The 27,951-nt window shown below is 38.5% G+C and overlaps 1 protein-coding gene across 4 annotated transcripts in view; it reads right to left on the bottom strand.

Moving 5' to 3' along the window:
• The window catches only part of COG5 (component of oligomeric golgi complex 5), a 386,409-nt gene that overhangs the window by 326,708 nt on the left and 31,750 nt on the right, over positions 1-27,951 (bottom strand). For 3 of the 4 annotated variants that reach the window (XM_039472963.2, XM_039472962.2, XM_074379246.1), the window contains one exon: positions 3,308-3,428. In XM_039472963.2, the coding sequence (XP_039328897.1) occupies positions 3,308-3,428 (121 nt within the window). Of the gene's footprint in view, positions 1-3,307; positions 3,429-4,958; positions 5,090-27,951 lie in introns of those variants that run through there. The other variant, XM_074379247.1, reaches the window with a different exon arrangement.

The following is a 27,951-nucleotide window of genomic DNA, read 5'->3' as shown; positions in this document are numbered from 1 at the left end:
CACGTGAATGGATAAAGCAACTGTGATATACCAATGGAATACTAGTCCGTAATAAAAATGCAAAGGTACTAATACACACAACAACACGGATGAATTTCAAATTTCTATAACATAAAACTCTCTCTTTCAAAGTATACAATGCAGTGGTCTTTAGTACACTGACAAAGTGGCACAACAATCACCACCAACTAATTCTAGAACATTTTTATCATCCTAAAAAGAAATCTGTATCCACTAGTAGTCACTCCACACCCCAGTCTCATAGAATATACTTAATTTCCATATGACAATGTATTTCATGTAGGTATCCCAAATCAAGCCTCAAAACCTTTCAGGTTTGAAAGATTGCTTTTAAATTAATTTCAAGGGTCTGTGGTATAAACACTGCTATTCGTCATCATTTTATTCTTTCTAATGAAAAACAGAACCATATTGATAAAGACACTGACAATTTTAGAGATCTTCCAATTGTAGATGTGTCATTTAGTATATACAACTATAATAGTTACTGCAAAATTATTACTTTCACGTATTAATTTCACATATAGTAATTTATTTTTCCTTGGTTTCTCCTTATTGGTTATAAATACCAGGACCGGTCAAGACTGAACTACAGTGGTGAATGAAAAAGACATGATGTCTTTACAAATATTAAATCACATATCAACTGCAAAGCTTTAAAAAATTAATTACTTCAATCCACTTTGAGATCATTCCACCATAAACTATAGTTTCTCAAAAACTTTTTAACAATCTTTATAAAAACTTAAGGTAAAGCCAACAGCACACTGGAAGGATAATGGTTTTACATTCTGCGTTATACCAACTCAGAACATTATGTTCCATAATTGTGCCTTTTTTTTTTTTTAAAGAATCACCATTTGTATTACAGCATCTATTACAGAAGAAATGATAATCATAATCCAATCAAAATTTAATAATCTTTTTAATACTGAAAGGCGTGTCAGTGATGAGAAACATACTCAATAAGCCTTGGAGTAATATGCATCAGGGTTTAATGATTCCATAATCCCACAAACTATTGTTGGTACACAGATATTAAATGTGCTACAGCAAAATAGCAGCTGATACTTGAATTTTTACACTTTAAAAAAAAAATTTTTTTATTGCATTTTAGGTTTTGGGGTACATGTGAAGAACATGCAAGACTGTTGCATAGATACACACATGGCAGTGTGATTTGCTGCCTTCTTCCTCATCACCTATATCTGGCATTTCTCCCCATGCTATCTCTCCCCAACTCCCTACCCCCCACTGTCCCTCCCTTATTTCCCCCCAACAAACCCCAGTGTGTGATGCTCCCCTCCCTGTGTCCATGTGTTCTCATTGTTCAACACCTGCCTATGAGTGAGAACGTGCAGTGTTTGATTTTCTGCTCTTGTGTCAGTTTGCTGAGAATGATGGTTTCCAGGTTCATCCATGTCCCTACAAAGGACACGAACTGATCATTTTTTATGGCTGCATAGTATTCCATGGTGTATATGTGCCACATTTGATTTTTTACACTTCTATGTTTAGATCATACTGTGAAAACAACACACAAGCATCACTCACTGTTAAAAAAGTTAACTTTCTTTTTTTTTTTTTTTTTTTTTTTTTAATGAGACAAGATCTTGCTCTCTCTCTCAGGCTGGAAAACACTGGTGCAATCACAGCTCACTGCAGCCTCTAACTTGTGGGCTCAAGTGATCCTCCCATCTCAGTTTCCTAAGTACCTGGGACTGCAGGCCCAGGCTAAATGCTAAACTTTTATTTTGTTTTAACTTTCTTTACTTCTCAACTAATTTTTATTTTTTTAGAATGAGAGGAGATCTGTTCTGATCATCCAGGCTGGTCTCAAACTCCTGGCCTCAAGCAATACTGCCTGCCTTCACCTCCCAAGTAACTGGGCCTTCAGGAACCAGACACCATATTCAGCTCAAAAGTTTAACTTCATAAATAACATATTCTAAGCATACTAAATCACAAGTTAGAGACATTTCCAATTATTTTCCTAAGCAAAACCTGTATTTGAGCCGTATATAACTGTAATGCTGTCAAAGCCTTATTTGTGAAGGATAGATTTCCTTGATTAATTTAAAAAAATATGGAATAAACATGACTATATAACTGAAAAATCACAGACAGGAAAATTCAGAAAGAACATTTAATGCACATTTCTCGGATACTATTTTGGCATAATTGCTTTCAAAGCACAACCCAAAAGTAAGCAGACTCTTACTATCTAAAATGGATATAATCAAAGACTTCTGAACCTGTAAAGTACGAATACCACTACATATATCCACTCAGAAAAACTACTGGGTACCCAGTGAAAAGAAAACCACCAAGCCTCGTTGAAACACAATGCTGGGCAGTTCTACGTGCACTCACTACCTATTCAAAATTTTGCATGAAAAGTTACGATGTGCTGCATTATGGACTTGGCAGCTGGTTAACAGTCAAAACCATGGTCATTAAATGCTTGACTGTCGAGGTCCTCTAATAAATGTTTGAGGAAAGAATGAACAAAGAAGTAAATTTTTTAAATCTGCTAGGCATAGTATAACATGGGATTTGTCATCTTAAAAGCATCATTTCTCTAGAATATTTCCTAGAAAAAAGAAAATTTAACTTCACATAATGACCTATATACATTAATGTTCATAGCAGCTGTATTCATAACTACCAAAAACTGGAAACAACACAAATGTCGTTCAATCAGTGAATCAATAAACAAACTACAGGACACTCATACAATGGTATTCAATCACATACAAAGTAACAAACTATTAGTATACCCCAAAACTTGAATAAATCACAAAGGTATTATTTTGAGTACAAGAAGACAGCCTCAAAAGGTTACCTACTTTGTAATTCCATTTATGTGTCATTCTCAAAAAGACAAAACCACAATGATTGAGAAAAGATCAGTGGTTGCCAGGATTAGTGGAAGCAGGTAGGCGTGATCATGAAGGGATAATGAGGGAATCTGGGGGAGTGATGGAATTGTTCTGTATCAAGACTGTAATGGTGCTTACATGAACCTATATATATGTTAAAATTCACAGACATGTATATGAAAAAGGCCAATTTTACTATAATTAAAATAAATCGCATTTCAAAGAAATCAATTAATTGTACTTACTCATTCTGAGAGCAGTTACCATGTTGTATGCAGCCAATTATTTAAAAAATTTAACAGTACTTGCTAGTGGTGATAACAAGTCAACCAATCAAGTGACTTAAAAACTCTTTAAATCTCTACTAACTTTTTAATTTAAAAAAAAACAAACAAACAACTTACCAAGTTCATTGAGACTCTGAGCAGCTTTCGTTATCTCTCTACTTCCCCCTTGCAGTTGTCCTTGGAGTCTCTTACTGAGATTCAAGATACGAATAATTCTCCGAAGCAAATCACAAGCAACCTGTGCGAACAACGCAATGTTAAATAAGTTGATCCATGAAAATTTATTATTATTATTAAATAGCAATAACAAGCATGGAGGGTTGAGATAGGTGCAGCAAATCACCATGGCATATGTTTACCTATGTAACAAACCTGCACATCCTGCACATGTATCCTGAAACTTAAAATTTAAAAAAAAGCACAGTGGTTCACACTTTGCTTATAAGTGAATCTGCCCATTCTTTCCAGATGCTGAAGATTCACTCATGCTTTGTTTCCCACCAATGACAAACCTAAATAATCACAAGTCTTAAAAAGCATCAAATCTCCTAGAGAACACACAGAGAAGCACGATATTTACATTTTACAATAAACTCCAATTTATGTCAAGTGGAGAGAACTTGGAACTGAGGCACTGTGGGAGCCAAGGATTCTTTCAGTCCTAAACCAGTTTTATTCTCTAGACCATTCGTTCTCAGTCTTGACCACAAATTCAAGTGGGTAGATTCAAAACGTTCTAACGCCCAGGCCGCAGCCCTGACCAATTAAATCAGCATCTCCAGGGATGAGAACCAAGCATAAATTATGTTTTTAAGATTCCTCGGTGGTGCCAATGTGCAGCCAAAATTGACAACCACTATATTAGGCTGCTTAGCTTCCTACTACTGTCTTCTGCTATTTCCAATTCCAGCTTCTCTTTTCTAGATTCCTGCCTGAGTAGTCTTAAAACTTCTCTTGCAGAGAGATCCAAGATGATCGAGTAGGAGCAGCTCTGGACTGCAGCTCCCAGGGAGAGCGCAGAGGGCGAGTGGTCTTTGCATTTCCAGACAGATTTTTACTGCCCACAGACCAGAAGATTCCCAGGCCGAGGAACGCCATGGGTCTCCAGCGCAGCTGTTTTGGCTGGTGTGGCATGTCTCCACACAAAAAACTCACATGGGTCTGGGTGCCCTTTCAGCTGGCGACTGGAGCACCTGGGAGACAGAGTCGTCCATTCAACTGATAAAAAGGGGACTGAAACTGGGAGCCAGGCCAGGAGATTCCTGGACAACAAAGTGCCACGAGTCTCCAGTATGGCTGTTTGAGCTGGTGCAGTGGCACAAAATCTCACACAAATCTGGGTGCCCCATCAACTGATGACTGGAACACCTGGGAGACACAGTCACCTGTTCAACCTTAAAAAAAAAAAAAAAAGGGGGGGTGGTGGTCTGAGGCAGGGAGCCAGGTTATCAGGCTTGGTCAGTCCCACCCCCACAAAGACCAGCAATCTGAACCGCTGTGGATTGAGAGTTTCACAGCAAGCACAGCTGAACCCAGGATGGTCCAGCTCTGTGGGGGAGGGGCATCTGCCACTGCCGAGGCAGGCCGCCACTGCCAAGGCAGTTCTAACTATACCACTACAAACAGGACTGCAGGGAAGTTCACACGGCAGCTGGGTAGAGCCCACAGCAGCTCAGCTGGCAGACAGTGAATAAGCTGCCCCCTCACTGGAGAGGGCATCCTTGAAAAAAGGCAGCCACATGACAGAAACTTATAAATAAGGTCCTACCTTCCTGGGACAGAGCACCTGGGAAAAAAAGGCAGTCATGAGTTCTCCAGCAGCAGACATAAATGTGCCTGGCCTAGCAGGTCTGAACGGAAGAACAGAGCTCACAGCTCAGCACTTGAGATCCTATAAAGGAAAGACTGTTTCCTCAAGCAGCTCCCCAACCCCCATATATACAAAGAGTCATCTCAAAAAAGGAGAACACAGACTGACATCTGGTGGGTATCCTTCTGGGACAAAGATAGCAGAAGATGAAACTGGCAGCAACCCTTCCTGTTCTGCAGCTGCTGCAGGTGATCCCCAGGCAAGCAGGGTCTGGAGTGGACCTCTAGCAGTTCTCCAGCAGAAGGGCCTGACTCTTAGAAGGAAAACTGAGAAACAGAAAGAAATAACTTCATGATCAACAAATAGGACGTCCACCCAGAGAACCCATCTGAAAGTCAACAACTACAAAGACTACAGGTAAATAAATCCACAAAAATGGGAAGAAACCAGCACAAAAAGGAAGAAAACACCCAAAAGCAGAACACTTCTCCTCTTACAAGTGATTACAACTCCTCACCAGCAAGGGAACAAGGCTGGATGGAGAATGAGTCTGATGAATTGGCAGAAATAGGCTTCAGAAGGTAGGTAATAAGAAACTTCTCTGAGCTAAAAGAACATGTTCTAACCCAATGCAAACAAACTAAGAACTTTGAAGAAAGGTTTGACAAAATGCTAATGAGAATAAACAGCTTAGAGAGGAATATAAATGAATTGATGGAGCTGAAAAACACATCACGAGAACTTTGCAAAGCATACACAAGTTTCAATAGCCTAATTGACCATGCAGAAGAAAGGATATCAGAGGTCAAAGATCAACTCAATGAAACAAAACGAGAAGGCAAGATGAGGGAAAAAAGAGTAAAAAGAAATGAACAAAGCTTCCAAGAAATATGGGATGATGTGAAAAGATCTAATCTACATTTGATAGGTGTACCTGAATGTGACAGAGAGAATGAATCCAAGCTGGAAGGCACTCTTCAGGATACTATCCAGGAAAACTTCCTCAACCTAGCAAGGCAGGCCAATATTGAAGTCCAGGAAATACAGAGACCACCACAAAGATATTCCTCAAGAAGAGTAAGCCCAAAGCACATAATCATCAGATTCACCAGGGTTGAAATGAGGAAAAAATGCAAAGGGCAACCAGAGAGAAAGGTCGAGTCACCCACAAAGGGAAGCCCATCAGACTCACAGCAGATCTCTCAGCAGAAACCCTGCAAGCCAGAAGAGAGTGGGGGACAATATTCAACATCCTTAAAGAAAAGAACTTTCAACCTAGAATTTCATATCTAGCCAAACTAAGTTTCATAAGCGAAGAAGAAATAAAATCCTTTACAAACAAGCAATTACTCAGAGATTTCATCACCACTAGGCCTGCTTTACAAGAGCTCCTGAAAGAAGCACTAAACATAGAAAGGAACAACCAGTACCAGCCACTCCAAAAAAGTACCAAATGCTAAAGAGCATCGACGCAATGAAGAAACTACATCAACTAACAGGCAAAACAACCAACTAGCATCAAAATAGCAGGTTCAAATTCACACATAACAATATTAACCCTAAATGTAAATGGGCTAAATGCCCCAATCAAAAGACACAGATGGGCAAACTGGATAAAAAACCAAAACGCATTGGTGTGCTGTATCCACGAAACCCATCTCACATGCAAGGATACACATAGGCTCAAAATAAAGGGATGGAGAAAGATTTACCAAGCAAATATTGAATGTTGACTGGATAAACAATGAAATGAAGGCAGAAATAAAGATGTTCTTCAAAACCAATAAGAATGAAGACACAACACATCAGAATCTCTGGGACACATTTAAAGCACTGTCTAGAAGAAAATACGTAGCAAAAAATGCCCACATGAGAAACAAGGGAAGATCTAAAATCAACACCTTATCATCAAAATTGAAAGAGCTAGAGGAGCAAGATCAAAAAAACTCAAAACCTAGCAGAAGACAAGAAATAACTAAGATCAGAGCAGAACTGAAGGAGATAGAGACACAAAAAAACCCTTAAAAAAAAAATCAATAAAACCAGCAGCTGGTTTTTTGAAAAGATCAACAAAACAGATGGGCCACTAGCCAGTTTAATAAAAAAGAAAAGAAAGAATCATCAAATAGATGCAATTAAAAAAAAGATAAAGGGGACATCACCACCGATTCCACAGGAATACAAACTACCATCAGAGATTACTACAAACAACTCTATGCACATAAGCCAGTAAATCTGGAAGAAATGGATAAATTCCTGGACACTTGCCTCCTTCCAAGCCTAAACCAGGAAGAAGTCAAAACCCTGAAAAGACCAATAACAAGGGCTGAAGTTGAGACAGCAATTAAGAGCCTACCAACCAAAAAAAGCCCAGATCCAGATGGGTTCACAGCCAAATTCTACCAGACATACAAAGAGGAGCTGGTACCAGTCCTTCTGAAACTATTCCAAAAAATCCAAAAAGAGGGAATCCTTCCCAAATCATTTTATGAGACCAGCATCATCCTGATACCAAAATCCAGTAGAGACTCAACAAGAAAAGAAAACTTCAGACCAATATCCATGATGAACATAGATGCAAAAATCTTCAATAAAATACTGGCAAGCCAATTGCAAGAGCACATCAAAAAGCTTATCGATCATGATCAAGTAGGCTTCATCCCGGGGATGCAAGGCTGGTTCAACATACACAAGTGTATAAACGCAATCCACCACATAAACAGATACAAAGACAAATACCATATGATTATCTCAATTGATGCAGAGAAGGCCTTTGACAAAATTCAACAGCCCTTTATACTAAAAACTCTCAACAAACTAGGTATCTCAAAATAACAAAAGCTATTTATGACAAAGCCACAGCTAATATCATACTGAATGGACAAAAACTGGAAGCATTCCCTTTGAAATGTGGCACTAGACAAGGATGCTCTTTCTCACCACTCCTATTCAATACAGTACTGGAAGTTCTAGCCAGAGCAATCAGGCAATAAAAAAAAAAATAAAGAGTATTCCATTCAAAAAGGAGGAAGCCAAATTATCTCTACTTGCAGATGACATGACTGTATATTTAGAAGACCCCATTGTCTCAGGCCAAACTCTCCTGAAACTGATAAGCAACTTCAGCAAAGTCTCAGGATACAAAATCAATGTGCTGGGGCCGGGTGTGGTGGCTCACGCCTGTAATCCCAGCACTTTGGGAGGCCGAGGAGGGTGGATCACAAGGTCAAGAGATCGAGACCATCCTGGTCAACATAGTGAAACCCCGTCTCTACTAAAAATACAAAAAAAAAAAAAAATCAGCTGGGCATGGTGGTGTGTGCCTGTAATCCCAGCTACTCAGGAGGCTGAGGCAGGAGAATTGCCTGAACCCAGGAGGCAGAGGTTGTGGTGAGCCGAGATTGTGCCATTGCACTCCAGCCTGGGTAACAAGAGTGAAACTCCGTCTCAAAAAAAAAAAAAAAAAAATCAATGTGCAGAAATCACAAGCATTCCTATACACCAATAACAGACTTAAAGAGAGGCAAATCAAGAATGAACTGCCATTCACAATTGCTACAAAGAGAATAAAATACCTAGGAATACAACTAACAAGGAACATAAAGGACCTCTTCAAGGAGAACTACAAACCACTGCTCAACGAAGTAAGAGAGGACACAAACAGATGGAGAAACATTCCGTGCTCACGGTTAGGAAGAATCAATACTTTGAAAATGGCCATACTGCCCAAAGTAATTTACAGATTCAATGCTATCCCCATCAAGCTACCGATGACCTTCTTCACAGAACTGGAAAGAAACACCTTAAACTTCATAGGAAACCAAGAGAGCCCACATAGCCAAGTCAATTCTAAGCAAAAAGAACAAAGCTGCTGGCATCACACTACCTGACTTCAAACTGTCCTAAAAGGCTACAGTAATCAAAACAGCATGGTACTGGTAACCAAAACAGAGATATAAACCAATGGAACAGAACAGAGGCCTCGGAGGCAACGCCACACATCTATAACCATCTACTCTTTGACAAACCTCATAAAAACAAGCAATGAGGAAAGGATTCACTGTTTAATAAATGGTGTTGGGAAAACTGGCTAGCCATGTGCAGAAAGCAGAAACTGGACCCCTTCCTGACACCTTACACTAAAATTAACTCCAGATGGATTAAAAACTTAAACATAAGACCTAACACCATAAAAACCCTAGAAGAAAATCTAGGCAAAACCATTCAGGACATAGGAATAGGCAAGGACTTCATGACTAAACACCGAAAGCATTGGCAACAAAAGCCAAAATAGACAAATGGGACCTAATTAAACTCCGGAGTTTCTGCACAGCAAACAAAACAATCATTAGAGTGACTCAGCAACCTACAGAATGGAAAATTTTTTTTTGCAATCTACCCATCTGACAAAGGGCTAATTCCAGAATCTACAAAGAACTAAAACAGATTTACAAGAAAAAAAACAAACCCATTCAAAAGTGAAGGACATGAACAGACACTTTACAAAAGAAGACATACATGATGCCAACAAACATATGAAAAAATGCTCATCATCACTGGTCATTAGAGAAATGCAAATCAAAACTACATTGAGATACCAACTCATGCCAATTAGAATGGCAATCATTAAAAAATCTGGAGACAACAGATGCTACAGAAGATGTGAAGAAATAGGAACACTTTCACACTGTTGGTGGGAGTGTAAATTAGTTCAACCATTGTAGAAGACAGTGTGGTGATTCCTCAAGGATCTAGAAATAGAAATTCCATTTGACCCAGCAATCCCATTACTGGGTATATATCCAAAGGACTATTAATTGTTCTATTATAAGGACACATGCACACGAATGTTCATTGCAGCACTGTTTACAATAGCAAAGACTTGGAACCAACCCAAATGCCCATCAATGATAGACTGGACAGGGAAAATGTGGCACATATATACCATGGAATACTATGCAGCCATAAAAAATGATGAGTTTGTGTCCTTTGTAGGGATGTGGATGAATCTGGAAACCATCATTCTCAGCAAACTGAGACAAGAACAGAAAAATCAAACACCACATGTTCTCACTCATAGGCAGGTGTTGAACAATGAGAACACATGGACACAGGGAGGGGAGCATCACACACTGGGGTCTGTTGGGGGGAACGCTGGGAGGGACAGCGAGGGGTGAGAAGTTGTGGAGGGATAACATGGGGCGAAATGCCAGATACAGGTGATGAGGAGGAAGGCAGCAAACCACATTGCCATGTATGTACCTATGCCACAATCTCTCAAGTTCTTCACATGTACCCCAAAACCTAAAACGCAATAAAATATTTTAAAAAACAAAAAACAAAAAACTTCCTCTCAATTTCACTATTTTTCTAATTTTTTTCTTTTTCTTTTTTTTGGGGGGTGGGGGGAGGTAACAGGGTCTTGCTCTGTTTCCCAGACTGGAATGCAATGGCATCATCACAGCTCACTGCAAACTCAACCTTCTGGACTCAAGTGATCCTTCTACCTCACCCTCCCAAGTAGCTGGGACTATAGACACATGTCACCATGTCTGGCTAATTGCATTTTTTGTGGAGATGAGGTTTTGCCATGTTGCCCAGGCTGCTCTCAAACTACTGGGCTCAGGTGATCCTCTGGCCTCAGACTCCCAAAGTGCTAGGATTACTGGTGTGAGCCACCATGCCTGGTGGTTTTTAATCACTAATCAATTATAAAAGAGAAAGTACATAAATAACAAAACCAAACTATTTCACATACTTCCTACTCCCTTTTGTTTCCCAGATCTAATACTGGGTCTTTACCTATCAAAATGCTGAGATAAGAAATAAAGGTTCATGTATTTTAGGACATTTTGTTATAGAAGCTGGATTCACAGCAGTTGCATGGGGGAAGAGTGTGGTAGACGGTGACAAACTGAATAACATGTAGTGATCTTCAGCCTCATTAGTGATTACAAAGGACAGACATTCCATCCTGCTGTATCACAACCATTTTCAAATGGCCCCAAGGCTAGCTGAGAAGCAAGGACACCTTCCTGCTTAAGGAGAAAAATCCTACATTGTGGCAGTAAGAATTCAAAGCTCTGAGAAGCCAGGGTGCCTGAGTGTCCAGGTACAACCATTCTTTTATGGGTGAAATAAATACATGCACCAGAGCCACACACAGCCACACCCGTGCACTCACAAGCAATGCACTTTATGTATGCATACATCATATATATAAACATACATACATACATTTACAAACATATGCAAGTCAAAGGCAACCAAGTATTAAAATATTTACCTGACTACTTTTCAGAGAAACTAGTCTGAAATACTTTAATAATTTTTTTAATGTCAAATGAAAAATTTCCCCTAGAAATTGAAGATTAGGGCATCTTCATGTTACTCATTTTCTAAATAGATAATACAAGTACATGATTCAAAATTCAAGAGATAAAAAGAATTAACATTGAAAAGTCACCCTCCTATCTATCTCCCAACGATGCACTTAAGAAAAACAATCACTGTTATTATTGCAGGTAGTTAAATAGGCATGAGTGAGGGCAGGTGAGGGCTACTGCCCCACTTACTAGGAATGTAGTAGGCTGATAGTTCAGCAATTATCACATTGCCTCTCTAAAAGTGATAAATTGGCAGGCAGTGCCAAGGAGAGGCCATTTCTTAAAGGTCCACACCTGGTGCATTAAATTGTTAACTGAATGCAAACGCCAGGGAGAAGCAACTTCCTAGGCACCTCCTTTAAGACACAAAATGGTGGAGTGTAATGTTCTGGGGGCACTCCACCTGAAAAAGGAAGAAAGCCTCAGATGGGTATGCATACAACTTCCTAAACCAGGCGTCCCCAAACTTTTTACACAGCACGCCAGTTCACTGCCCCTCAGACCGTTGGAGGGCCGCCACATACTGTGCTCCTCTCACCCTAAGGGAAGAATCATGGGAAAGGAGCCAGGCTACAAAGTCTGCGGATCAAGGTTAAACACTGCACTTGACCTCAGTGTCCACTTGAGACTCTCCATGCTTCATTTCCTGTTCTAAAGCCTTTTTAAATAAACTTCCACACTTGCTCTGAAATGTGCTTTTGTCTCTTTTTCTGCTTTATGCCCCTCACTCGAATTCTCTCTTCTGAGGAGGCAAGAACGGAAGTTGCCGCAGATCCATGCAGATTGGACACCAGTAACTTGGATATCTTGCACTGGAAACATTATTAGTTTCTTCCTTGTCAGAAATAGCATTTTTAGATAAATAATCTGGAACACAAAATCCCTAGCAACCATTTCTTTGAGATTCTAAATACATTGTAAGAAGAAATAAAGCTCTTACTCTAGCATGATTGCCATTCAGAATTCCCTCACCTTACCCAACAAAGGGTATGCTCTCAAAAATGCAATCTTTATTTCTACTGTTTTTATTTTTAGCAACCATGCTTAATCTGTCACCAAGTCTTACCATTTGTCCTACTGCATAAGAGTTGTTATTTTACCTTTATTCCTACAAGCATCACCTTAATCCAAATCTTTATCACTATTACCTTAACAATAGTGGTTTTTTGGACAGCTTTCAAGTTCCTCACCGAAATCCACCCTGCCAGATTTACCTTCTTAAAAATGCAGTTTTCAGCACTCCAACCCCCTTTTTATTAAATTTTAATGGCTCTCTACTTACAGAGTATGTTGAATCTTCTGAGAACAGCATTTAATAAAATCCTTAGTCAGTAAGTCTAAGCTATTACAAGTTGATCTATAAGGCATCAATTCTCACCATTTCCCAATGTAGCTGCCTCCCCTCCAATCAATTTTCTTTCCCTGCTTTTTATTTTAGACTTTTACTATTAAATATAACAAACATAGAAAACCACACTCAGAGATATACAGCTAAATGAACTTAGAAGCACTACATAGATCAAGAGTCAGGGCCATGTGAGCCACCACATAAGCCCTCATGTACTCCCTCCCAATGCCATCATCCTTCATGCCAACCAAGAAAAACCACTATTCTATTACATTAATCACTTCCTTACTTTTTTTTTTTAATTACTGAAGTATAAATTCGTAAGTGCTATGGTTTAATTTTTCCCATTTTTAATCTGTTGGTTCACTCACCATATCTTTTTTTATGGTAATTTATTGAATATATTGGATCATATGTCCTACAGTTAACCACAGACTAAGTTTTGTTGACTGTATTCCCCTGATGTAGTTTAACAAGTTCCTCTATCTTCCGTATTACTTGTAAATTAGTAGTTGGATGTGGGCAGGTTCATCAGATTGAGGTTTAGCATTTTTGGCAAGATGAAACATTAGGGCAGGCGTCCCCAAACTACGGCCCGCGGGCCGCATGTGGCCCCCTGAGGCCATTTATCTGGCCCCCTGCCGCACTTCAGGAAGGGGCACCTCTTTCATCAGTGGTCAGTGAGAGGAGCACAGTATGTGGCGGCCCTCCAACAGTCTGAGGGACAGTGAACTGGCCCCCTGTGTAAAAAGTTTGGGGACGCCTGCATTAGAGGGTGGTATATTATAAGAGATATATGATTTTCTTTCCTTTTATATCAGCCACTGATATTGAATGTCAAAATCCATTGAAACATAAGTGACTGCAAAATAGTAATACTCCAATTCTGTCATATTATCTTTATTTGCGAGCATATGAAATCTCTCCATAAAAATAAAGTTAACCTCTATTTGTTTACCTAGGAGTATTATTAATACAGAAAACTAAAAATAAATAATTCTTTTCCTTATCAGTTTTCAAAATGAAGGAATCATTTCCTAATATTCACCAATGATGAACAATTAGTTGATAGGGGTACAGGGGGCTGTTCTGGGGTTTAGCCGTATATATATAAAATTATGAAATGGATTTAAACATAATAAGGGATGCCCAATCCATCATGGCTCTTATCCTCACTGATGCTCAAATTGTTCCATTTTGGCCAGCAGAGGCCTCTGAGAGTGATTAACTATACCACTTTCCCTGAGACCATGAAGTTTCCCAAGATTTAGTACTTTCAGTAGTGAAACTAAAACAGCAGGTCACCCAGAGCCTCTTCTAGTCAGTTCCTGAGTTTCTTTGTCATGAACCTGCTAATCACTGAGAGCCTCCTTGGTATCTAGTATAAAAATGTTCCAGGATCACCTTACACAGTTCATGCCCCAGACCTGGAAGCAAAGATTTCTCAAAGAAGCCTTGTTATTTCTTTCAGTAGAAAATAACTTTTTTTTTTTTTTTTTTTGAGACAGTTTTGCTCTTATAGCCCAGGATGGAGTGCAATGGCACAACGTTGGCTCAATGCAACCTCTGCCTCCAGGGTTCAAGTGTTTCTCCTGCCTCAGCCTCCAGAGTAGCTGGGATTACAGGTATCCACCACCACGCCCAGCTAAGTTTTATATTTTTAGTAGAGATGGGGTGTCACCATGTGACAGCCCAGGCGGGTCTCAAACTCCTGACCTCAGGTGATCCACCCACCTTGGCCTCCCAAAGTGCTGGGATTCCAGGCATGGGCCACCACACCTGGCCAGAAAACAGCATTTCAAGACCACATTCACGGAACTAGGTTTGTTCATTTCTGGGACTTTTCCACAGATATAGATTGGAAATGTCAGCATTAAAATATGACATAAATATTCATTTGATTTATTCCACAATACACACAAAGCATTCTTAGATTAACATATATATACATATGTACAAATATATATGCACACACCAATATAAGGTATATACTATTTTTAAATAACATTAAAATATCTCACAAGTTCATAATGATACTTCCAATTAAAAATCAGAAGTAGAGGATTTAGCCTTCTTACATCTATATAAATCTACAAACAGTATATAATTTCTTCCACATTGAGACTCCTAGCTCTCAAGGACACAGGAGTTAACAAAATTAGAAAAATGTGTAAGTACTCATTTGCTTTGCTGCACAGTACACAGAAAATACCTGATCAACAAAACCAACACTACAATCCAAAGTATGATGGCAAAAAATAGTTTTTAAAATTTTTTGCATATGGTCTTCCCACTTTTTTTAGAGCTGAATTACATTTTTTTTTGCCAAAACATACAGTCATTACATACTATTCTTTAAAACCCCACTTAATCCTAGTTTTCATGCTTAACATTAGTCTCACAGTGATTTTTTTCTAGTCACTTTGATTATCTGAAGTGCATTATCTATTATCTATTATCCTAAGAAAAAGTTCATGGGAACAGTATTGCCTGCATTCTTGCATGTTGATGGCAGTCTCTATATTTGAAAATCAGTTTGGCTGGTATATCAATTATCTGCTGCAGCATAAGTAACCAACCCAAAACTTTGCAGCTAAACATGACTTGTTTTACACTCTGTGGGTCAGGAATTCAGAAAGGGTTCAACTGCTCCACATGGTACCACCTGGGATCACTCACTGCTGCATTCAGCTAACAGCTAGGCTGGTCTGGACAATACAAAAGAAGCTTCACTCACATGTCTAATGACTCGGGGCTTCTCTACTTGTCAGCCTCATAGGGTTAGGTTGAGCTCCCTCACAGGATGGTGGCTGGACACTGGCTTTCCCGCAGAAGAAATAAAAGCTGCTAAGCCCCCTAAAAACTACAGCCTAAACTAGCTCAGCATCATTTTTACCAGCATGGGTTTGTTTGGATTTTGGTTTTGCTATCCTAGATGCTCTTTATGTCTTTACAATGTTTGAGGAGAAGGACATTTTATGCTTGCTGTTGCTATGCATCTTCTTCCTCTTTCATTCAACTCGTCCAGTGGAAAAAAAGGCAGTAAAGTAAGTTTACATTCCACATAAAAATGTAGGTAAAATTATTTGATATACAACTAAAAACTATAAAGAACCCTACAATATTCCATGATGAAAAACACGTACATATAAGACATATATTTCAAAAAAAGAAAGCTTTATGGATAATTTCCTTGATTCCAAATTTTCTCAAACTTCCATACTTATGCAACTTTGGCATTAAGTTAAACTAAAAGCGTGAAAGCAAAAAAAAAAAAAAAAAAAAAGTCTGATTTTAAAAAAAAGTTAAGCACTGAAATGGTTAACAGTTTAAAAAGCTAAAAATAAAACATGATAGGTACATGAAATATCAATAAAGCTATTGTATGTATTTTTAAACTTTTATATGATCAAAAAGTGTTAAAAACTTAAGAGTTAAAAGATTAAAAACTCAAGTTTTCAGGTGGGCAGGGTGGCTCATGCCTGTAATCCCAGCACTTTGGGAGGCTAAGATGGGTGGCTCATTTGAGATCATTCGAGACTGGCCTGGCCTACATTATAAAACTCTGCCTCTATTAAAAATACAAAAATTGGCCAGGCGCCGTGGTTCATGCCTGTAATCCCAGCACTTTGGGAGGCTGAAGAGGGTGGATCATAACATCAGGAGTTCGAGACCAGCCTGACTAACACAGTGAACCCTCGTCTCTACTAAAAATACAAAAATTAGATGGGCTTGGTGGTGCACGCCTGTTATCCCAGCTACTTGGGAGGCTGAGGCAGGAAAATCACTTGAACCTGGGAGGCAGGAAAATCACTTGAACCTTTTGTAGTGAGCTGAGATCATACCACTGCACTCCAGCCTAGGAAACAGAGTGAGATTGCATCTCAAAAAAATAATAATAGTACAAAAATTAGCTGGGCTTGGTGGCAAGCACCTGTAGTCCCAGCTACCCGGGAGGCTGAGGCAGGAGAATCACTTGAACCAGGGAGGCGGAGGTTGCAGTGAGCTGAGCTCAAGATTGTGACACTGCACTCCAGCCTGGGCGACAGAAAAAAAACAAACAAAAAAAACCCACAAAGTTTCTTAATTTGAAAGTTGAAATATATATATATATATATCCTACGTAAGAGACAATAAGCTTTTCAAGCAACTGTTCTGAAAAACTGAGGTTCATAAGCAAACTTTATTTCTAAAATGAACTAATATAGAGATGATCCTCAGGTTGATAATTAAATTCAACTGATGTATTCATGTCCATAAATGAAGCCAGAAGCTTCCACTTGGGAAAAAAGTTTTTGCTTTCTTACATCATGCACACTTAAATTAATTAAAAACTCCAATAATAAAGATTAAAGTTTCTCCAGTTTGTTAAAAAAAAATGGCTACACAAAGTAAACAGAGTATCAATGGTTAAGATATAAATAAAGTTCCAAAAAGTCCTTAGACTTTAAAACATTTTGAAAGGCAACAAGATTCTAAGACAAACCTCTAAGCTAAGAATGATTATAAGTCAATCAAGGAAAAATTAAATATTCAAAATAAAGATTTCAAAATGAAACAATGCACATTTTTCTCTGCTTTCCTTTCTGTCTCCCTTTGTAATTATTTGGTTAAACTTATTCAACTAAGCTGTCTCTATGGTGTAATTTTTTTTTTTTTACATTAAAGGAGTGTAGAAAATGAAGTCTAATGTTTAATAACAATGAAAATAAAGTGTCCATCGTAAACATGAACAATCCTGACCTCTTACGCTTCCAACACCATAAAAATATTAAACATTCAATAGAAGAAAATATCACAGGTTCATAGAGTCAAAACATTTTAGAGCTGGAAAAGAACACAGATCTAGTCCAAAGTTTCATTGTAAAAAGTTTACTTAAGTTTGTTCACCATCATACAGCTAGTTAAGAGTAATGATGAAAAGCAGTCAGGCCTCTTTAACTTCTATTCCAGGGTTCTTTAGATTATATAATGCTTCATCTGTCCTTTATGAACCTGGTTTTGTTTTTGCTTTCTTTACTTACAGAAAACTTCCGAAAAATATGAACTACATATGTGTGTGTGTGTGTGTGTGTGTGTGTGTGTATACATATATAGTTTTGCATATATATTTTAACATATTCCACGTTATCAAAAGTAAACAATCCTAAATTTAGAAAAAGAAATCCTATTTCACAGCCTTAATTCTACTGTATGCTGGCTACAGAAATTTCAATAAGTAACTTTCAGAACCTCAGTTTACTCACCAATAAAATAACTTTTAAACATAATTATCATAAACACGGAATGATATACAACACTGAAAATATTTCACCTTGCAAAATCCTGCATAGACATGAATTTTTTTTATCATTAATACCTAACCAGGTGGCAAAAAATAAGTAATATTTTTTGAAATTACTGTCGAAACATTGAACAAGGGAGAAAAAAGAAATGTATGGTTCTGGAATGTTTAATATCCACAGTTTGAGGCAAATAACTGAAATTTACATTTAAATTTAGCAAATTAAATTTTAATCTGTTACCTAAATTTAAACAGTGAGCTATTATCAAAATAATAATGTATAATGCACATAAAGACTATAACAGTCCTGAATATTTCTGCTAATAAAAACATTGCTATGTCTTTATAAATAAAAATACTTTAAAGCTTACTAAACTCAAAGTTGATTTCCATTCTTTGTCCAAAGTATCAGAATATTATAGAAAATTTGATCTTATTGGGGAAGTTTATAAATATATAAATATAATTGTTTTTCTTATTTAACAATACACTATCCTTACATGTTTATCCATTCTTTCAGTAAGGAAAACAATTCCACTGAACTTAATGCCATGTCTTTCAGTGCAAAATGAGAAAGTTATCCAAAAAAGAACAGTAAAACATCAATATTTAAATCCCAATTTAACCATGAAGAATACTGTTTTACTATATATTTGAACATAAACATAAAACACTATTGCAGTCAGCCCAAATTGCACCATTGCAGTCCAGCATGGGTGACACAGTGAGACCCTGTTTCAGGAGAAAAAAATTTAAAAACAACAACAACAACAACAAAAAAAATAAAACAGTAGCTCCCTGGAGAGAACTGTTACAATGCTCTGAGCACTTACAGTACCCACAACCTTCTTCAGGGAAGTAGACTGAGTAGGTCGTAATGGATTTGTTCACCATATTTCAGGTCATACGATCTTTTGTAATCTTCCTCACAACTGATAAGATCAGGGAAACAATTTTAGTTCGAAGGAAGACATCCATCTCTCATTGAAAGGAAGACAAACAAAGTCTGTTGCCCATTGCCAATGGCATTGCTTAGCATAAGAAGTACCCCAAACTGCTAATGACTACTAGAACAGTAACAGAGAAGCAAAGATTCAGGGGGTAAGTCATAGGAAGGGCTTATTGTTCAGTTGCTATTGTAGGCTGAACAATGTTCCAGTGTTCCATAAAATCTGTTTAGCTGTTAAGACACTTCTGTGCATCCTCATTGCCCCATGTACTCTTAATTGGTTATCCCTAAAATAACCTGAATGTCTCTCTCTCCACCATTTGAAAAAAAACTAAGACATCCCAACTGTTCTTACATGGTGTATTTCTCATATTATCAGGAGAATAAAATCGTATCGTGTTGGTTTTATAAAGAAGTTGAGACATACAAGTTTCTATTTTCAGTAATGGCAGATTAGGTTATTAACTTCCCACTGAAAATACCTAAAATTGTCGTATAAAATGTAAAGACATCTATATCAGGTCAAAAGTGAACCAAAAAAAGGAGAACCCAAAAAGAAAACAAGCAAATCCACTTGTAATCTGAAAGCACTTGCTAATCCTAGAGGACTAGAACCTACATCTCGATAGCCTCTGAGGCAAAGAGGAGGAGGAGTTCAAGTTGACTCAATTTAATGATTTTTTCAGACTACATATTTAAGGAAACCACAGTTTAGAAATGATGAAAAAGACCAATTCGCACAATTAAGAAGAAAAATGAATTGCAAGTGAGATGAATAAAAAGTAACCACATTCTGAAACTGAAGGGAATTTTAAAAAGCTCGGATGAAAACAGATAACCTTCAAAAAATCATGGTGAAAATGGCAGCTTCTTAACAATGAATCTAGAAGCCCAAGCACAACAGAATCTTCTAAATGCAGAAAGTAACTAAGAATTCTACAAGAAAGAAATGAAGGGAAGAAGAGAGACAAAAATAACCCAGTTGAAAAATAGGCAAAAACCGGGAACAGTGGGACATGCCTGTAGTCCCAGCTACACAGGAGGCTGAGGTAGGAAGATTACCTGAGCTCAGAGTTCAAGACCAGCCTGGGCAACATAGGGAGATTCCACCTTTAAAAAAAAAAAAAAAAAAAAAAAAAAAAAAAAAAAAGAGCAGGATGATTGGGGCAACATGGCCAAATAGGAACACCTCCTGTCTGCAGACCCCAGAGAGACCAACACAGAAGGGGGTGATTTCTGCATTTCCAACTGAGGTTCCCAGTTGATCTCATTGGAACTAGTTAGACAGTGGGTGCAGCCCACGGAGGGCGAGCAGGAGGGTGTGACGTTGCCTCACCCGTGAAGTGCAAGGGGTCAGGAACTCCCTCCCCTAGCCAAGGGAAGTCATGATGGACCATGCCTTGACGGATGGTGCACTCTGGCCCAAATACTATGCTTTTCCCAGGGTCTTTGCAACCCCCAAACCAGGAGATTCCCTCAGGTGCCTATACCCTGAATTTCAAGCACAAAGGTGGACGGCCATATGGGCTGACACCGAGCTAGCTGCAGTTTTTTGTTTTCATATCTCAGTGGTGCCTGGAACGCAGTGGGTCAGAACCGTTCACTGCCCTTGAAAGGGGGCTGAAACCAGGGAGCCAAGCGGTCTTGCTCAGCGGAACCCACTCCCAAGGAGCCCAGCAAGCTAAGATTCACTGACGTGAAATTCTCGCTGCCAGCACAGCACTCTCAAGTCCACCTGGGACACTCAAGCTTGATGGGGGGAGAGGCGTCCACCATTACTGTGGCTTGAGTAGGTGGTTTTCCCCTCACAGTGTAAAGAAAACCTCCAAGAAGTTCAGACTGGGCAGAGCCCACCACAGTACCAAAAAGCCTCTGTAGCCAGACTTTCTAGATTCCTCCTCTCTCGGCAGGACATCTCTGAAAGAAAGACAGCAGCCCCAATTGGGGCTTATAGATAAAACTCCCATCTCCCTGAGACACAGCACCTGGGGGAAGCCGGAGCTGTAGGCGCAACTACACCAGACCTAAATGTTCCTGCCTGCTGGCTCTGAAGGCAATCTCCCAGCATAGCACTTGAGCTCTAAGGCACAGACTGCCTCCTCAAGTGGCTCCCTGAACCCCATGCCTCCTGATGAGAAAACACCTCCCAGCAGGGGTCGACAGACACATCACAGAGGAGAGCTCCAGCTGGAATCAGGCGGGTGTCCCTCTGGGACAAACCTTCCAGAGAAAAAATCAGGCAGCAAAATTCGCTGTTCTGCAGCCTCTGCTGGTGATACCTTGGCAAACAAGGTCTGGAGTGGACCCCCAGCAAACTCTGGCAGACCTGCAGAAGGGGGGCCTGACTGTTAGAAGGAAAACTAACAAACAGAAAGCAATAGCCTCAACATCAACAAAGAAGATGACCACACAAAAACTCCATCCAAACGTCACCAACAGCAAAGACCAAAGGTACATAAATCCAAAAACTGAGGAACAACCAGCACAAAAAGGCTGAAATTCCAAAAACCAGAATGTCTCTTCTCCTCCAAAGGATCATAACTCCTCATGAGCAAAGGAACAACACTGGATGAAAAATGAGTTTAACGAATTGACAGAAGCAGGATTCAGAAGGTGGGTAATAACAAACTCCTCTGAGCTAAAAGAGCAAGTTCTAACCTAATGCAAAGAAGAACCTTGAAAAAGAGATTAGATGAATTACTAACTAGAATAACCAGTTTAGAGAACATAAATGACCTTATGGAGGTGAAAAACACAGCACAAGAATGTCATGAAGCATATACAAGTATCAATAGCTAAATTGGTCAAGTGGAAGAAAGGATATCAGAGAATAAAGATCAACCTAATGAAATAAAACATGAAAACAAGACTAGAGAAAAAAGAATGAAAAGGAACAGACAAAGCCTCCCAGAAATACTGGACTTTCTGGAAAAACCAAACCTGTCTTTGGTGTACCTGAAAGTGATGGGGAGAACGGAACCAAGTAGGAAAACACACTTCAGAATATTATCCAGAACTTCCCTAAGCTAGCAAGACAGGTCAACACTCAAATTCAGGAAACACAGAGACCACCACAAAGATATCCCTCAAGAATAGCAACTCCAAGACATATAATCATCAGATTCACCAAGACTGAAATGGAAGAAAAAATGTTGTTAAGGGCAGCCAGAGAGAAAGGTTGGGTTACTCACAAACAGAAGCCCATCAGACTCACAGCACATTTCTTGACAGAAACCCTACAAGCCAGAAGGGAATGGGGGCCAAAATTCAACATTCTTAAAGAATTTTCAGCCCAGAATTTCATATCCAGCCAAACGAAGCTTCATAAGTGAAGGAGAAATAAAATCCCTTACTGACAAGCAAATGCTAAGGGATTTTGTCACCACCAGGACTGCCTTTTGAGAGCTCCTGAAGGAAGCACTCAATACGAAAAGAATAAACCAGTACCAGCCACTGCAAAAACGTATCAAATTGTAAAGACCATCAACACTATGAAGAATCTGCATCAACTAATGGGCAAAATAGCTAGCATCATAATGATAGGATCAAATTCACATACAATATTAATGTCAAATGTAAATGGGCTAAATTCCCCAGTTAAAAGGCAAAGAGTGACAAATTGGATAAAAAGTCAAGACCCATTCAGGAGACCCATCTCATGTGCAAAGACACACGTAGGCTCAAAATAAAGGAATGGAAGATTTACCAACCCAGGAAAAAAAAAAAAAAAAAAAAAAGCAGGGGTTGCAATCCTAGTTTCTGATAAAACAGATTTTAAACCAACAAAGATCAAAAAAGACAAAAGAGGGTATTACATAATGGTAAAGGGATCCATGCAACAAGAAGAGCTAACTACCCTAAATATATATGTACCTAATACAGGACCGCTCAGCTTCATAAAGTAAGTTCTTAGAGACCTACAGAAAGACTCCCAGACAATAGCACAAGACTTTAAAACCCCTCTGTCAATATTACACAGATCAACAACACAGAAAATTAACAAGGATATTCAGGACTTGAACTCAGGTCTGGACCAAGCAGACTTAATAGACATTTACAGAACTCTCCAACACAAATCCACAGAATATACTTTCTTCTCAGCACCACACAGCACTTATTCTAAAATCAACTACGTAATTGGAAGTAAAACACTCCTCAGCAAATGCAAAAGAATGGAAATCATAACAAACAGTCTCTCAGACCACAGTGCAATCAAACTAAAACTCAGGATTAAAAAACTCACTCAAAACCACATAACTACATGGAAACGGAACAACCTGCTGCTGAATGACTACTGGGTAAATAACAAAATTAAGGCAGAAATAAGTAAGTTCTTTGAAACCAATGAGAACAAAGACACAATGTACCAGACTCTCTGGGACACTACTAAAGCTGTATTTAGAGGGAAACTTATAGCACTAAATGCCCAGAGGAGAAATCAGGAAAAATCTAAAATTGACAACCTAACATCACAATTAAAAGAACTAGAGAAGCAAGAGCAAACAAATTCTAAAGCAAGCAGAAGGCAACAAACAACTAAGATCAGAGCAAAACTGAAGGAGATAGAGACATTAAAAAAACTTCAAAAAAAAAAAAAAACCCCAATGAATTCAGGAGCTGGTTTTTTGAAATGATTAACGAAACAGAGTGCTAGCCAGACAAATAAAGAAGAAAAGAGAGAAGAATCAAATAGACACAATAAAAAATGATAAAGGGCAGATCACCACCAATCCCACAAGAATACAAACAACCATCAGAGAATACTATAAACACCTATATGCAAATAAATAGAAAATCTAAAAGATATGGATAAATTCCTGGACACATACACCCTCCCAAGACTAAACCAGAAAGAAGTCGAATCCCTGAATAGACCAATAACAAGAGCTGAAGTTAAGTCAGTAATTAATAGCCTACCAACCAAAAAACCCCAGGATCAGACAGATTCGCAGCCAAATTCTACCAAAGGTACAAAGAGGAGCTGGTACCATTCCTTCTGAAGGACTCCTCCCCAATTCATTTTATGAGGTAATCTGATACCAAAACCTAACAGAGACACAAGAGAAAAAGAAAATTTCAGACCAATATCCCTGATTAACATCAACACAAAAATCCTCAATTACTGGCAAACAGTATCCAGCAGCACATTGAAAAGCTTATCTGATACGATCAAGTCAGCATCATCCCTGCAATGCAATGTTGGTTCAATATACACATATCAATAAATATAATCCAACACATAAACAGAACCAATGACAAAAACCACATGATTCTCTCAATAGATACATAAACAGCCTTCCATAAAATTCAACATCCCTTCATGCTAAAAACACTCAACAAACTAGGTACTGATGGAACATATCTCAAAATAATAAGAGCTATTTATGATAAACCCCCAGCCAAAATATCATACTGAATGGGCAAAAGCTGGAAACATTCCCTCTGAAAACCAGTACAAGACAAAGATGCCCTCTCTCATCACTCCTATTCAACATAGTATTTCAAGTTCTGGCCAGGGCAATCAGGGAAGAGAAAGAAATAAAGGATATTCAGATAGGAAGAGGGCAAGTCAAGTTGTCTCTGTGTGCAGATGACATGATTGTATATTTAGAAAACCCCATGTCTCAGCTCAAAAACTCCTTAAGCTGATAAGGAACTTCAGCAAAGTTGCAAGATACAAATCAATGTGCAAAAATCACAAGCATTCCTATATACCAATAACAGACAAACAGAGAGCCAAATCATGAGCAAACTCCTATTCACAATTGCTACAAGGAGAATAAAATACCTAGGAATACCACTTACAAGAGATGTGAAGGACCTCTTCAAGGACAACTACAAACTCACTGCTCAAGGAAATAAGAGAGGACACAAACAAAGAAAAAACATTCCATGCTCATAGGTAGGATGAATCAATGTCATGAAAATGGCCATACTGCCCAAAGTAATTTACAGATTTAATGCTATTCCAATCAAGCTACCATTGACTTTCTTCAAAGAATTAGAAAAAAAAACTACTTCAAATTTCATATAAACCAAAAAACAGCCCATATAGCCAAGACAATTCTAAGCAAAATGAACAAAGCTGGAAGCATCATGCTATGTTACATCAAAGTATACTACAACACTACAGTAACCAAAACAGTATGGTACTGATACAAAAACAGCATGGTACTGGTACCAAAACAGAGATATAGATCAATGAAATAGAAAAAAGGCCTTAGAAATACCACCACACATCTACAACCATCAGATCTTTGACAAACCTAACAAAAACAATGGAGAAAGGATTCCCTATTTAATAAATGCTGCTGGGAAAACCGTCTAACCAAAGGCAGAAAACTGAAACTGAACCCCTTCCTTATACTTTACACTAAAATTAACTCCAGATGGATTAAAGATTTAAATATAAGACCCAAAACCATAAAAACCCTGGAAGAAAACCCAGGCTATACATTTAGGACATAGGCATGGGTAAACACTTCATGACTGAAACACCAAAAGCAATGGCAACAGAAGCCAAAACTGAAAATGGGATCTAATTAAACTAAACAGCCTCTGTACCCCAAAAGAAACTATAATCAGAGTGAACAGGCAACCTACAGAAAGAGAAAAAATTTTTTGCAATCTACCCATCTGACAAAGGGCTAATCCCAGAATCTACAAGGAACTTAAATTTAAAAGAAAGAAAAACCCCATCAAAAAGTGGGCAAAGGATAGGAACGGACACTTTTCAAAAGAAGACGTTTATTTGGCCAAAAACATGAAAAAAAGCTCATCATCCCTGATCATTAGAGAAATGCAAATCAAAACCACAATGAGATACCATCTCATGCCAGTTAGAATGGCGATCATTAAAAAGTCAGGCGACAACAGATACTGGAGAAGATGTGGAGAAACAGGAACGCTTTTACACTGTTGGTGGGAATATAAATTAGTTCAACCATTGTGGTAGACAGTGTGGTAATTCCTCAAAAATCTAGAACAAGAAATACCATTTGACCCAGCAATCCCATTACTAGGTATATACCCAAAGGATTATAAATCATTCTACTATAAAGACACATGCACACATATGTTTATTGCAGCACTATTCACAATAGCAAAGACTTCAAACCAATTCAAACACCCATTTGGATAAAGAAAATGTGTCACATATACACCATGAAATACTATGCAGCTGTAAATTTGAGTTCATATCCTTTGCAGGGACATGGATGAAGCTGGATACCATCATTCTCAGCAAACTAACATAGGAACAGAAAACCAAACACTACATGTTCTCATTCATAGAGGGAGCTGACCAATGAGAACATATGGGCACAGGAAGGGGAACATCACACACCGGGGCCTGTTGGTGGGTGGGAAGCAAGAGGAGGGATAACATCAGGAGAAATACCTAAGGTAGATGACAGATTGGTGAGTGCAGCAAACCACCACGGCACATGTATACCTATGTAACAAACCTGCAAGTTCTGCCCATGTATCCCAGAACCTAAAGTATAATAAAAAAGAAAGAAAAAAACAGAGCAAAGGATTACGTGAATAGACATTTCTCCAAAGAAGATATATAAATGGCCAAAAGTCACCATAGAAGATGCTTAATATCATTAGTCATTAGGAAAATGCAAATCAAAATGACAATCAGATACTACTCTATACCCAATGATGATACAGGAGATAGAAATTATTTAGGAACATAGTAAGGACAACAGATTCCTTGGCAGAATTTCCCTTTTAACAAAAAGCAGCCCCAAAATCATTTCTTTTCTAACAGAGAGCAGCCTGAAAACTCAAGCTGCAGACATAGATAAGCAAGCTGGAAATTGCACAGGTGAATGCCAGCAGCTGTGCCGACAAAAAACGGCTACCCGGAAGCCAGTATGTTCAACATGGAGGCTCCATATTCTCTTTTGTCACCACGTGTACAGTAAAGAGGGAGACAACACGGCACCAGCCAGGTAGAGAATCTTCATAATAAAAGATTAGAAAGGGGCGGCCAGCTTTTTCATATGCTATGCAAACAGCAAACCTGGTCCCACCAATCTTTCATGTGCTATGTAAGTTAGACACCGCCTCCTCAAGCTTGTCTATAAAACCCACTGCATTTCATCACAGAAGCAGCAATCTGTTTCTCCAGGATCCCTCTCTCTGCAACAGAGAGAGCTCTTCTCTTTCTTTTGCCTATTAAACTTCCACTCTGAACCTATTTGTGCATCTGTGTCTTAGTTTTCCATAGCTGTGAGATAATCAATCTCAGGTATGTAACCAAGACAATGATGCCCCTTCAATAAGATGGCAACATTAAAAAAAAAAGAGAGAAATTGGAATCTTCATACATTGTTGGTAACAATGGAAAACAGTTCAGCTGCCTTGGAAATAGTTTGGCATTCCTCAAAATGTTAAATTAGCATATGACCTAGCACAATATGCTATCAGGTATATACCCAAGAGAATTGAAAAAAAAAAAAAAGTCCACATAAATATTATTTATGCAACGTTTGTTCACAGCAGTACATCTGAAACAGTTAAAAAGCAGAAACCACCTAAATATCCATCAACTGATGAAAGGATAAACAAACTGAATGGATAAAAAAAAAATGTGATATATTTATATAATGATGTATTATTTGACCATAAAAAGGAATGAAGTACCTAAGTCCTCATTAAACATCATCAACTGGTTCTTCTGACTTTTAAGTGAAAACAATGGACCAGGTGGCTCACACCTATAATCTCAGCACTTTAGGAGTCTGAGGCAGAAGGATTACTTGAGTTCAGAAGTCTGAAACCAGTCTGGGCAACATAGTGAGACCCTGTCTAAAAAAAAAAAAAAAAAAAAAAAAAAAAAAAAAAAAGCTGGCCATGGTGGTGCATGCCTGTAGTCCCAGCTACTCAAGAGGCTGCACTCCAGCCTAGATAACAGAGCAGACCCTGTCTCAAAAAACAACAACAAAGCAACACACAATAACACCTGTTTTTTT

Source organism: Saimiri boliviensis, chromosome 10, assembly GCF_048565385.1.
Source record: "Saimiri boliviensis isolate mSaiBol1 chromosome 10, mSaiBol1.pri, whole genome shotgun sequence".
Taxonomy (NCBI): Eukaryota; Metazoa; Chordata; class Mammalia; order Primates; family Cebidae; genus Saimiri; species Saimiri boliviensis.
Note: the sequence above shows the minus strand (reverse complement) of the source record. Positions and strands in the feature narration are given on the sequence as shown.